Raw genomic sequence first — 13,117 nt, forward strand, 5'->3', positions numbered from 1 at the left:
TTTGGGCCGGGGGGTCTGCACTCAGCGGGGAGTCTGCTTGAGGATTCTCTCTCCCTCTCCCTCTGCTCCTCCTTCTGCTTGTATGTGCATGCACTCTCTCTCTAAGATAAATTAATAAATCGTTTTTAAAAAGCTGCTTACGATTGACTTGGCTATGGGATATTATTTCTTTATTTATTAAAGATTTTATTTATTTATTTGAGAGAGAGAGCACAAGCAGGGGGAGTGGGAGAGGGAGAAGCAGGCTTCCCGCGGAGCAGGGAGCCCGATGCGGGGCTCGATCCCAGGACCCTGGGATCACGACCTGAGCCGAAGGCAGACGCTTAACCGACTGAGCCACCCAGGTGCCCCCATGGGATATTTTTGAAGATGCCCTCAAGGTACCCACAGATCATCCTTGTGATGGCTGTATTAGGGACCTGGGAAACATCCCCTGGGCTCATCTCAGTCTTTGAGCACCTGCCTTCTCTCAAGTTTACACAGTTGTACCAGGCACAGTGCACCCAGGGTTACAGAACATGGGAAGGGCTCTCGGTTAACAGTCCTAGCATCATCCAGACTGGTTTGGCTGGCCCCTGCCCCAGACCCTCCTGCCTACTTCCAGCCCAGTGGGTACCTGGCTCCTTGACCCTCCGCCCAGGTCCCACCCAGTATGGCCTTAATTCTTCCTGAGGCCTGGCAGCTCCCGGCAGGCCCCCAGCTGGCCCCTTGGCCTTGGTGAAGCGGGGCCCTGCCCCCTTCAGCTTCCCAGCCTTCCTGGAACCCTCTTGCCCAATATCCTGTGTGGTAATCATGCCATTTGGCCCCACTCAGTTTTGCTGGCCACTGCCAAGTTCCCTCTGCCAGTTCTCAATGCTCTACCTCTAATGGAACCTTCATGAAATAAAAAGCTCCTACAAGCTTTTCCTCTCCAATCAGAATCCCTCTCCTGGGTGGTCTGCACTCTTCAGCAGAAGTGACCATGCATCCTCCTGTCCCTGTGTTGGGAGGAAGGTGGGTCTGGAGAAGGGACAGAGCTAAGATGCTCCAGCAGTAGGGACGGGGGTTAGGGGGTCTACATCCAGGAAGTGGTCCTGGGTGGCTCTGCCTTCATTAACCCGAGGCCACTCAGGATCTTCACTCAGAAAGGAGGAGCTGCTTCTCTCATGGCGGGGCGCCACTCGGGGCGCTGAGAGCCCAGTGGGGCTGGGAGAAAAGCAGGCGCGAGGTTGCTGCGGGGTGAGGGTCAGATACTGCACGACATTGGTGAGGACAGGGGTAGAGGATGGCGCGTACCACCCACTGAGTGCTGAAAGAAGCAGCTGACCACGTCATCTCATGTACACACCCCGCCACCAGCCTACAGGGAAGGCCTAGTCCCATTTACTGTCTTGCAAATAAAGCCACAGGGGTGCAAGCTCCCATTTACTGAGTACTTGTCGCAGGCCGGGTCACCGCTGAGGCACACCGTCTCCTGGTCCCTATTGTACAGGGTTGGGTCTTCAAGGTCACAGGGGTGTAAGCAGAGACGGCCACAGCGCGCTCTGCGACCCCTAAGTCCCCACTTCGGGGCGTTGGAAGTGGGATGAACCCAGCGGCTCGTTGTACAGACGGAGAAAAGCAAGGCCTGAGGAGGTCAGGTAACCTGTTCCAGGTCCCACAGCTCAGGCCAGATGCTGGGGAGGACCCAGCCACCCGGCCGCCCGGCTTCCTCCACGACACAACCACTTCCCCCGGCCACTCGTGTGTCTGTCTCGTAGGGAGCCCCTCGGAAGCACCGCAGCACCCAGCGCAGCCGACCGGACCGCGGAGAGCCGCTTGCCCGCCCACTTGGCTCTGAAGTCCCGCCCTATCCACGCTAACCAAGAAGCCATTCGGGAGGCCCCGCCTCCCCCCACCCTCCGGAGGACCCCGAGCTAGGGGGCGTGGTTTCGCGTGCGCCTCCGCCCCGCGCCCCTCGCCCGGGAGCCGACTGCGCGCGCGCGCGCGCCGAGGCCGCGGTGTTCTGTGGCTCCCCCGCGCTGCCGGGCCTGACGAGGCTCGGGTCGGGCAGGGAAGGGGCGGCCGGGCGGACTTGGCCCCGCGCCCTCCGCCCCCGTCGCCCCCGGCTCCTCTCGGCGAAACCCGAGCGCGCGTCCGACGCGGGGCCGCGTGACGCGCACCTGTCGGGGCGGGCCGCGCCTGCGGAAGAGGATGCGCGGGGCCCCAGCCTGGCCCGAGCCCGGCCCGTCGCGCCGCGCGCCCCGCGCCGCCGCCGACATTTCCCGGAGAAGCGGCCGGCTCTGACGGGCGAGATGAAGTAAGCTGCCTCCCCCGCTTGGTCTCCGGCTCCTTCGGCCGCGGGCGTTGTTGGTAGCCGGCCGGCGGCTTCGCGCCCGCGCGGGGCCGAGCCCGAGATCGCTGGGCCCCGCGAACCGGGAGGCTGGGCGCGCGCGGCGTGAGCTCCTCGGGCCTTTTGCTGGGAATCATCTCGCGTCTGTGCTCGGACTCCGGCGGGGGCCAGAGCCCGCCCGAGTTCCCTCCCAGCCCCGCGCCCTCAAAATATCGTTCACTTCCTCTCTGCAGATCCCTTGGCTGCAGGGGGCAGCCAGGCCCCTCGAGGCTAGTTTAGAAGGGCCAGCGGCGTTCCTTCTCCTAGGCTTTCTGGAAGTTGGTTCAGTGAGAGGAGGAACTCCCGGTGCTTTTTTCCCCCTGGGATCAGCTTAATCTTTGGCATTAGCCCTCAGGTTCCAATCAGCGTTTGCAAGACACCCATCCAGTGAATAGTTTTCCAGAAGTGGATCTGTCTGCATCCCTGAAAATCAGCTCACTTAAACTTGAATGTAGTCGGAAATGAGAACTTCTGGAAAGAACATAGACCTGAATTCTTTGCCCACCCAACCCCCTGTCCTCCCAACGGGGCCTGTGGCTCATGAAAGGGAACAAATTAGGGGAGACTGGTGTAGAGTGGGCATATTTTAAATTATTTTCTACATTCTCTGCAGTGAGGGATGGTGCTTAGACTTTTTGAGCTTATGAGGCTAATCTTTTGCTAAGTTTTAGGACCACCTGAGATAAAAATGCTCCCTGTTTGGCATGAACAGAGCTCATTTTTCAGAGTACTTTGTGAAACTTTTCTTTGAGGTACATGACTGCCCCACAAATAACCACTCTAGGCAAACATTCAAGTTATTTTTATCCAAATACTGGAGTTCACTAAGTTACTCTTACAGTCAGATGGTTTTAGGTCATCTAAAAGGGAAGCCAAGAGGCACCTTTGGTCATCAGTGGCCTAGCCATTTCTCACTTTATTCATGGAATTTGAACAAGGTAAGATGTCACTGATGCCAGATTTCCCCGTGGATTCTACCAGACCCTAACCCAGGGGCAGAGCAGGAAGTCTGGTTTTGCTTTTTGCTTCCTTGAGTTGGGAGCCAGGTGGCTCTCTGTCTGGGAGAGCTCTTAACACTATTGCCCGCTAAAGTATTTTCACGGCCATGATCTGGGTTTTTTTGGCCCAGTGTTGAAATGAGGCGGATGGATCCCCATTTCACAACTGGAGAAGAGGCCCTGGGTAGTTAGGTGAAAGGCCTATGGCTACAGAGTGAAGGGGTTTATGCCCCTATTGTTTAGGCCAGATTATAAATCCCTCAAGGGCTGGAGTGGGGACTTTGAACCTTTTTAGCATGATATTTCTTTGATTTTTCATCAGTATGATTGGAAGGTCATGAAGCTGTTGATGAGCTGTTCCTTGGCGTTTTTTCTGTTGTGGGCTGCTTAATTAATCTTGTAGCAGTTTCAAGAAGCTAGCAAGAAAAGTACCTTTACCCATGCTGCTGTTGGTTTAATAATGATAGAAGCTAACATTTCTTGGGCGCTTGCTGTATGCCAGGTATCCTGCCACGTGCTTTATATGGATTGCCTCATTTTGCGCTTCTTATCGACTTGTTTTCCTACTCTGTGGTTGCAACACATGAGAGAAGTAGACTATATACACCACCGTTGTTCCAGTCTCTTAGAGGAGCAGAATCGGTGTCCACACCAATACAGTGTTTTAAATTTCACCACCTGGGGCTGTGGTCCGTGTTTTCCTGGTAGGTGGGAGGTCAGTGCTGAAGCCAGACTGCCCGTATTCACATCTGATCGCCTCTGAGCTGCCCGCCCTTCAGTCATTTTCCCCTCTGTGCCACCTTGGTTTCCTCTGTACTCATTCTAAAAATGGGCATAATAGTGGTGCCTGTCTCATAGGTTTTGGCAAGAATTTAACTCCAGGGATAAATGTGAAGCTCTCGTATCCGGTGTATAGTGAAATACTTGTAAATGTCTCTTTTATTATTAATAGTGTGACAGGAAGCTGTGTACTATGTCACGGCACTCGAGGTCAGCAGGAGGCATGTCTTCCTTCATGCCACCATTCCGATGCAGAGTGCACCTTCTGTGTGCCGGGCCCTGTTTTGGATACTGAAGAGTAGCACAAAACCCCCTGCCCTGGTTGGCACTCACATTCTTGAGGGGAGGGGCAGCAGAGAATAAACCCAACAAATACACTTTCCACAGACAGTATATTAGAGACTGATACGTACTGCGGAGAGAAAGCAGGGAGTGAGATGGAGGTGGGAGGTTTGCGGTTTTACGGAGTTGGCTGAGGAAGCCTCACGGAGAAGGTGACATTTCAACAAAGAATTCAAGTCAGGGAGGGAGTGAACCGTGTGGACATCGGCAGGGAAAAGTAGGCCAGGCAGAGCAAACAGCAAGTACAAAGGCCCTGAGGTAGGAGGATGGGAGGCTGGAGCCCAGAGAGGGGCAACTGGCAGAAGAGATCAAGGAGGTAATGGGTAGGAGGCCATAAAGAGGCCACTGAGCGTCTTGTTCAGGGAAGGGCAGAAACGGGAGGCCAATTGGGTGGTTCCTACAGTAATCCAGACAGAGGCGATGGTGGTTAGAAGCAGAGTGCAGTTGTGGAAGGTGGTGACTAGTTTTTTTTTTTGATGATAGAAATTACAGGATTTGCTAACAGATTGGATGACACTCCCCCCCCGCCCCACCACCCAAGTTTCTGCCCTCAGCACCTGGAAGGGTAGAGTTGCCATTTACTGAGGCTGGGGAAATCTGCATCTGGAGCAGGTTGGCGGAGAAGTCTGTTCCATTTTGAACATAGTGAGTCTCAAGGGCATCCAGCTAACGGTGTCAGAGTAGCAGTTGATTGGCTGAGCCTGGAGTTGAGGGGGAGAAAGCCCAGAATGGAGATGAAGACCTGGTGGTGTATGCTGGTAAATGTGTAACGACTCCGTAGGGTGGGGGTTGGTGACGGGGAGCAAGCCTGATTTACAGCATTTGCCAGTATCTGTGGTGCAATATTCCTGCGCTGGCCACGGCAAACACCCCAGTACAGAGTATCTTCATCTTACAGATACAATAGATGTCAATAATGTCAAGAGCACAGGTGGAGAGTAAAATGTAGTCACATAATTAGGAAATGAGATGAGCAATAATAAGTATTTATTGCTTTTGTTTTTAATACAGTTTATTTGGTTATAAACTTGTGCGATTTGGTTTTTAATAATGGCTGAGTTTAATAGCTGGCTTGAAAAATTCCTGCAAATGCAGCAGTTGAATCTTGTGTGCGGTACAAGGCGGCTGCAGCACCCCCTGGGGTCACAGGGACCCGAGGCACCTAAAGAGGTGACGGGTCTAAGGATTCTCTGAGATCAGGGAGGGAAAAGGGCCCCAGAGCCTGATCTTGCAACTCTTGTCCCCAGTCTAGCCCCAAGGGGAACAAGTAGGGAAGGGGTACAGGTCTTACAGCAGCTGAAGGGCTTGGCTTGCATGGCCGTGTTTGGTGCCGATGGGCCCGAACAAGGAGAGGAGTGCAGGAAAAACGCTTGAGTGAGTGATTATAGACAGGACTGGGCACATCCCCTCCCGCTTTGGTTAGAAATGATCTTCAGTTTGAACTCTCGTTTACTCCCACACGTTCTTTCGACACTTCCAAACTCCCAGGCTGTGATTTGAAGAAAACTTCCCTCCTTCCTGCTTGGCAAACAGAAGGTAGAGGTCAGAGGTGTCAGTGTGGTGTGGGGAAAGGGAACAGGGCTGCAGCAGCCACTGACCTTTAGCTCCCCGCTCCTTTCTCCCGCCCTTGTGTGCTGGGAAGAGAGGATCAGAGCTGTTTCCGCCTGTGGTTTACCAGACACCGCCCTGCCCCCGGAGCCCCAGCACACGCTGTGTCCGTGCTAGGACGGGTCAGGCCCGGCTGCAGGGGTGCTCCCCGGAAACAAAGACTGGAACCCTGATTCTGATCCAAACCCTCCGGCTGGCCAGGTCAGCGCTCCCAGCTTTGGGAATGTTGGCAGAGCTGTACTTTAAAAGGTGAGTCCCCCAGGATGCCTGATGGGCACCCCTCCAGCTGGGTTGGGGGCCTGAAAGATGCCCAGGGCTGTGGCCATGTGCCCCGTCAGGCCTGCTGCTAAGATGAGCCTGTTCGAAGAAGGTCTTTTCTCCTCCCCGGAAGCGACCCCCACGGCACCTGCGCTTCCGGGGTGTAGTGTGTTCCTGGCAAGTACCTTCAATAAGAATTGTTGTAGGGGCGCCTGGGTGGCTCAGATGGTTAAGCGTCTGCCTTCGGCTCAGGTCATGATCCCAGGGTCCTGGGATCGAGTCCCACATCGGGCTCCCTGCTCCTTGGGAGCCTGCTTCTCCCTCTACCTCTCTCTCTCTGTCTCTCATGAATAAATAAATAAAATCTTTAAAAAAAAAAAAAAAGGGCGCCTGGGTGGCTCAGTTGGTTAAGCGACTGCCTTCGGCTCAGGTCATGATCCTGGAGTCCCGGGATCGAGTCCCGCATCGGGCTCTCTGCTCAGCAGGGAGTCTGCTTCTCCCTCTGACCCTCCCCCCTCTCATGTGCTCTCTCTCTCCTCTCATCCTCTCTCTCAAATAAATAAATAAAATCTTTAAAAAAAAAAAATTGTTGTAAATGAAATTGCACCCTCCACACGCTTAAGTTAGGGCTTCAGAGAGTTTTGTCTGAGCTTCTGAGTGACACGTAGTTATCAGCCCCTCATTTCCTGTTGAGTCCTCTTTCCCTGGCCCTGCCGCCCCGCCCGAGTCTAAGGTGCTGAGCCCCTAACTGCTCCTTGCAAAGGCGGAGCGCTGGCATCTCCCTGATAATAGAGGGCTTGTTCCCCTCCCATGGGGAGCACGCGATCTGGGGGCAGTGAAGGGGCCGTCCTCCGGCGAAGCCTCTTCTGTCGCAGACGAGGAACCAAGGCCTAGGCTAGAGCTCCTCAAACTTTTCACCAGTGGTTTTCTTATTTACTTACTCATTAAAAACAGAAGCCGTGGGCGCCTGGGTGGCTCAGTTGGTTAAGCGACTGCCTTCGGCTCAGGTCATGATCCTGGAGTCCCTGGATCGAGTACCGCATCGGGCTCCCTGCTCGGCGGGGAGTCTGCTTCTCCCTCTCCCACTCCCCGTTTGTGTTCCCTCTCTTGCTGTGTCTTTCTCTGTCAAATAAATAAATAAAATCTTTAAAAAAAAAAAAAAAAACAGAAGCCGTTCACGGCAGTGCCAGCTGTTGGAAGGCCACCTCCGTGCTCGGGGCTCACTTCAGTGTGTAAGTTTAGGAGGCGTCCTTGGGCCGGTCCTCCGGGAGCCGGTGCGGAGGTGGGAGGCCTTGCCGCAGAAGGCCCCGGGGGATGCGTGCAAGCCATCTGCTTTCCCTGTTGCCTCACCCCTGCTCGCGGGCTGGGGCCCCATTCTTTTTTTTTTGAAGATTTTTATTTATTTGACAGAGACAGCGAGAGCAGGAACACAAGCAGGGGGAGTGGGAGAGGGAGAAGCAGGCTCCCCGCCGAGCAGGAGCCCGATGCGGGGCTCAATCCCAGGACCCCGGGATCATGACCTGAGCCGAAGGCAGCCCCTTAACCGACTGAGCCACCCAGGCGCCCCTGGGGCCCCGTTCTTGACTTGGGTGGGCGGCTTCTCTGAGCCTGTTTGTGTCCCTGTCGGGGCAGCGGGGAGGACAGCTATACCCGTCGTCGCTCTCTGCCCCCCCTCAGGGCAGGGTGTCGGGCCCGGGCCGGGAGTGGGACGTGAATGCCAGTTTGCTCCTCCGTGCTGCCTCCTGCAGCCCCCGAGAGCAGGGGCGTGCACAGGTTCTCCTGACAGGAGTGGCCTTGTGCCCTTCGGAGCCACAAGGGGCCTTCCGTTTAGCGAAGGTGGTTAACATCTGCGTGGGGAGTTGTGACCCGTGTCACCCACAGCTCATCCTTCCAACCCCCGTTTAGTTCCGTGGTATTGGCCCTGCTTCATAGTTAGGAAATGTGGGCCCAAACTGAGTAGGTGACTTAAGTAGATCCCACAGCTGGCAGGAGGTCTTGAGCCTGGTCCTCTGCCCCAAGTGCCACGTTCCCCCACTTGACTGAGGAAGCTGCTGAGCACAGTGACTGGGGGCTCCGGCTTTGGGACATGCCAGTTCTGCAGTCTTCCGGGGTGGGGGTCGAGGTCCTGGCCCTTGGGGCTCCCTCGCCTGCCTGTCCGGGCTCTGAGGTTCCTGAGCTCCCCCTCTTGTGCCCGGCACGTCCAGGGCCCTGGCTGCCCGTACCGGATCAGGAGCTCTGAGATGCAGCTTGCCAGCTGGAGGCTCCTCCTTCTCCAGGCTGTTCTCTGGGCTTCAGATTTCTCGCTGCCTCTTTCCTGCACTGACCTTGCAGCTTTTTCTTCCCTCCAGACAGGGGCGATTGCCAGTTCAGGAAGAAATGCATGAAGGGCCAAGGACGGGGATTGGGAAGCAGGAGAAGAAAGTAGAGTGGTCCTGCGGCCCATCTGATTTGGGAGTGACTGTGCAGGTGAAGGGAGTGGACGGGGAAGCCTGGGAGGCCATGCAGCTGGTCCCTGGATCCTCCGGTTAAAGCCCCAGTAGTGGAAATGTCTGGTATGCAGATACTGCTGTTGGACCCTCACCTTGTTTTGGCTGCTGACTGAGAGAGATGAGGAAGAAGCAGAGGGAGAAGTGGGGTGCGGGGTGCTGCTGTCAGTCAGAGGGCAGCTCCGGTCCCTCAAGATGGAGGACAGTATAGGGATGCAGGAAGGTAGGCTGGCCAGGTATCTCTCTAAACCTCAGTTTCCTTACCTGAACAACAGATTAGAGCCTCATCGTTGAGGGTCGCGTTACTCCTTCATCTGGAAACGCCTGCTGTCAGTAATCTTGAGTCCTCCTTCCCTGCTCCAGCGCCCCAGGCTGGGCTCCGTTGTCCCACTATTTCTGAGAGCCGAGTTGCTGACCATGATTACTTTCCCCATCACCACTTCTCCCTTTCCCTCAAAGCACGGGCCTTGCTGGGAAATGGGAACAGGAGAGCCGCAGAGTAAGAATGGGGCACATTAAGCCCCACAGCCTTGGTCAGAACAGAAGGCAAGTGAAAGCAAGGCCTCTGGTGCATTTGTGGCAGGTCCGAGGCCTCTGCCCTTTCATATGTGTCAGCTGCTTTAAATGAGGCTGGAAAACAGCCAAGATGTGAGGCTCCCCTCGGGGAGGCTGCAGCATGCGCTTGCGGGATGGCAGCGTGGGGGCCAGAGAGCCTGGTGCCTTTCCGGCTCCCCGCTTCCTCTCCCGGGCCCCTTCACCACCCGAGCCTCAGCTTTGCTCCCTGCAGAAGGGAAACGATCATAGTATCCACTCCACTGGTGTTTTTTCAGGGCTTTTCTCTGGACGCACTAGATCTTCTGCACATAAGGACTTAGTTCGGTGTTGCTGTTGTCATTGGCAGACCACAGTGCTTCTGTAGTGCTTCCTGGGTGGTAGGCGGTGTCCTGAGCATTTATAAATACTAACTCATTTGTCCTTATACTAACCGTATGGCGTAGGTCGCTGTTACCCCCACTTCAGATGAGGAAACTGAGGTATGGAGAGGCTAAGTAATTGTCCAAGGTCCAACAGTAAGGAGTTGAGCTGGGATTCAACCTCAGTTGGTTCCAGAGACTCTGTTTTTATTTTATTATTTTATTTTAATTAATTAGTTAATTTAAAGTAGGCCTCACACCCAGCATGGAGCCCAGTGTGGGGCCTGAGCTCATGTCCCTGAGACCAAGACCTGAGCTGAGACCAAGAGTCGGACGGACTCTTAACTGACTGAGCCACCCAGGCGCCCCCAGCGTCTATGTTTTTAATCACTACACTGTAGCAGTTACTAGTCATTGTTTTGTGCTTGGAGCCCGGTGGACATGGGGAAAGCAAAGGGAGGAGTGAGAGGGGCTGAGCATATCTTCTCGTAGTTCCAGCCATCACCGGAGGGCCTGCTACCTATTCCCGAGCTGCCCCAATGGTCCTGGTGCCCTGCGCTCATGGATGAGACTGGCTGTGGTCAGAGAGTGGACAGCTCCAATCCCGTGGCCGCCCTGCAGGCCTCCCTGGTGCTTCCTGCAGCACAGTGGCCCGTCTCCAGCAAGTGGCCTACCACCTTCCCGGCCATAGTCCCTGTTTACAGGGTAGGCTCCCTACCCACCAGCTTCCTGGCACAGAAGCCAAGCTGCTGCGGAGGGAGGGGCAAGCTATGGGATTATAACATTTTTCTGAGAGAAAACACGTGGTGGTTTTTTTGCCAGGCAGGAAATGTTTGATAGCCTAGAGATGTGTTTACCTCCACATCCCAGCCACCTGAACCATGTCTGATCCTTCCTTGTTCCTTGTCTGTCTTACCTCTGCCCAGGCGCCCTGGCTGTTGGAAGATGCTCACAGTGGCGATGTGCATGGCCTTTGTGGCTTGCCTGCAGGCCCAGGAGCTCCAGGGACATGTCTCCATTATCCTGCTGGGAGCGACTGGGGACCTGGCCAAAAAATACTTATGGCAGGGACTGTTCCAGCTGTACCTGGATGAGGTGGGGAAGGGCTACAGTTTCAGCTTCCATGGGGCTGCCCTCACGTCCACCAAGCAGGGCCAGGAGATCATCACCAAGGTCCTGGAGTCCCTCTCCTGCCCTGAGGACGTGGCGCCCGGGCGCTGTGCCCAACTCAGGGGCCAGTTCCAGCAGCTGAGCCAGTACCACCATCTGAGGACGAGTGAAGACTACATGGCCCTGAGCAAGGACATTGAAGCACAGCTCGAACACGAAGGCCTCCGGGAGGCCGGCAGGGTTTTCTACTTCTCGGTGCCACCCTTCGCCTATGCGGATATTGCTCGCAGCATCAACAGCAGCTGCCGCCCGGGCCCGGGTGCCTGGCTGCGGGTTGTCCTGGAGAAGCCCTTTGGCCACGACCACCTCTCAGCCCAGCAGCTGGCCACGGAACTTGGGAGTTTTTTCCGAGAGGAGGAGATGTACCGGGTGGACCATTACCTGGGCAAGCAGGTGAGCTTCAGCGGGGAGCTTGCCAGGGATGGAGTGAGCTGGGCGTGGGCGGACCCCGTGGACAGAGCCACACTGGTGCTTGTGGGATGAGGCCCCGAGCCATTGTGAAATCGGAGCTCCCGTGGTTGTCCTAAAGGTGGGCAAGTGGTGAGAGGCTGAAGGAAAAGCCGAGCAGCAAGGGCAGGATGCGTGGCCCTTGTGCACGTGGCCAGAGCTTTGTTTCTCATTGCCCTGAGTCCTCTGCACAGGTTCGGCCTGGCTTCCAGTGGGTCGTGGTGTGGGAACTAACTTACTCCACACCCATCTGCCCTTTGTCAGTATCTCTGTCTTCCTGAGTTTTGTTTTGAGCCAGAAGGCTGGTAACAAGATCCTACGGTGAGCAGGGACCCTACATCCATTCTTCCCAGCCAGGTTCTGTGGAGCCTGGGGCCGAGCTCCTGGGTGATGCGGGCCGGCTGGCCACTTCACTCTGAGCATGCCCTCCGAGTGCCTCGGGAACATCTTTTCCTAGAAACCGCAGCAGAGGGCACACTGCGCGGTCTTCTCTGGTGTGGACCAGGCTGGTGAGCCCAGGACCCTGTGGGTGGGCACCTCATAGTCTTCCAGGACAGAGGCATCGCCTTCTAGCCAGCCCTGTTTGGAGCTGCAAGGTTCCCAGAGTGTGCCTCAGACCTGCATCTGACCTGGTGAGGTGTTCACTTGTTTCTGGGAAAATGAGAAGAGAACACTTCCTGAATGTATCCAGTCTGAAGTTTTTCTTGCTCCATTTTTGGTGTTAAAATATCTTTCATGAAAAGTTGACGGTAATAGAAGGTAAGTAATCTTAAATATTTTTTTTTCCTTGCAAAATAAAAAGCTGGAAACCCTTGTGGAGGTCACTTAACAGTTTTTGGAGTCTGTATGGAGCTGTGAAGTCCTAAGGCCCAGGGACGATGGTGCCTGAAAGCATCTTCTCCGAACAGGGTTAGAGAAGTTGGGGCCTGTCCTTAGGGTCAGGATTCCTTCTTCACCCTGAGAATCGGCAGCATAACCGGTCTCCTTCCCTGGCAGGCCGTTGCTCAGATCCTGCCTTTCCGAGACCAGAACCGCAAGGCCTTGGACGGCCTCTGGAACCGGCACCACGTGGAGCGGGTGGAGATCATCATGAAGGAGACCGTGGATGCAGAGGGTGCGTGAGTGGTCCCCCCGCTCCGAGGCCTCCACCTGTCCTGTGCCTGGTGAGGTGTTGGGTCAGGCAGGGCTGGAGGACCTCTGCCCAGCGTCTGCGCCTTGGCTGGTGCTTCTCAGAGGGAGGTCTCTGCTGGCGTGTGGTCTCCCTCCAGGGCCTGCCGTGTGTGCCCAGGTCTGGGCCATGCTAACCCCTGGCGTGTCTGCAGGCAAAGCCCCGTGTGGTGCTCCCTGCCTGCAGGGAACACAGACCTGGCAGTTAACCTGAGTTTTACGTGGACGTGGTGCAGACCCTCCGAGCCGCATGAGGGCTCCTCAGACCCTGTCCACCGTCCGCCTCGAGGCTTCTCCTCGCCCGCTCCTCACCTCCATCCCTCCTGTTTGTCGGTTCCTAGCTGGGCTGCCGCTCTCTCGGGGAGCTTTGCTCAGGGGCCTGCTCGACAAGGTCCACTCCCCTCGGGCCCTCAGAGCGCCACATGCCTCCCTTCTCTGCCCTCCAGGCTTTCCTGGGTCTCCTCCGGGCCCAGGGCGCCTCTCTCACCAGACCCTGGGCGCCGGGCCCCTCCTCTCTGGCTCCCGGCACCACGTCAGACGTCCGAACAAACACCGAACAAATGAGCGGTGGTGACCCAGGGGCGTGGGGCCTGTCCC

General features: G+C 56.0%; 1 protein-coding gene across 1 annotated transcript in view; it reads left to right on the forward strand.

Moving 5' to 3' along the window:
* Window positions 1-2,231: 2,231 nt before the first annotated feature.
* H6PD (hexose-6-phosphate dehydrogenase/glucose 1-dehydrogenase) overlaps window positions 2,232-13,117 on the forward strand; it is a 29,888-nt gene continuing 19,002 nt past the window's right edge. The window contains exons 1-3 of the mRNA XM_021684018.2: window positions 2,232-2,278; window positions 10,663-11,299; window positions 12,350-12,467. Of these exons, the coding sequence (XP_021539693.1) occupies window positions 2,274-2,278; window positions 10,663-11,299; window positions 12,350-12,467 (760 nt within the window). The 5' untranslated portion in view covers window positions 2,232-2,273. The remainder of the gene's footprint in view (window positions 2,279-10,662; window positions 11,300-12,349; window positions 12,468-13,117) is intronic.

Source organism: Neomonachus schauinslandi, chromosome 4 (assembly GCF_002201575.2).
Source record: "Neomonachus schauinslandi chromosome 4, ASM220157v2, whole genome shotgun sequence".
In the NCBI taxonomy this organism is placed as follows: Eukaryota; Metazoa; Chordata; class Mammalia; order Carnivora; family Phocidae; genus Neomonachus; species Neomonachus schauinslandi.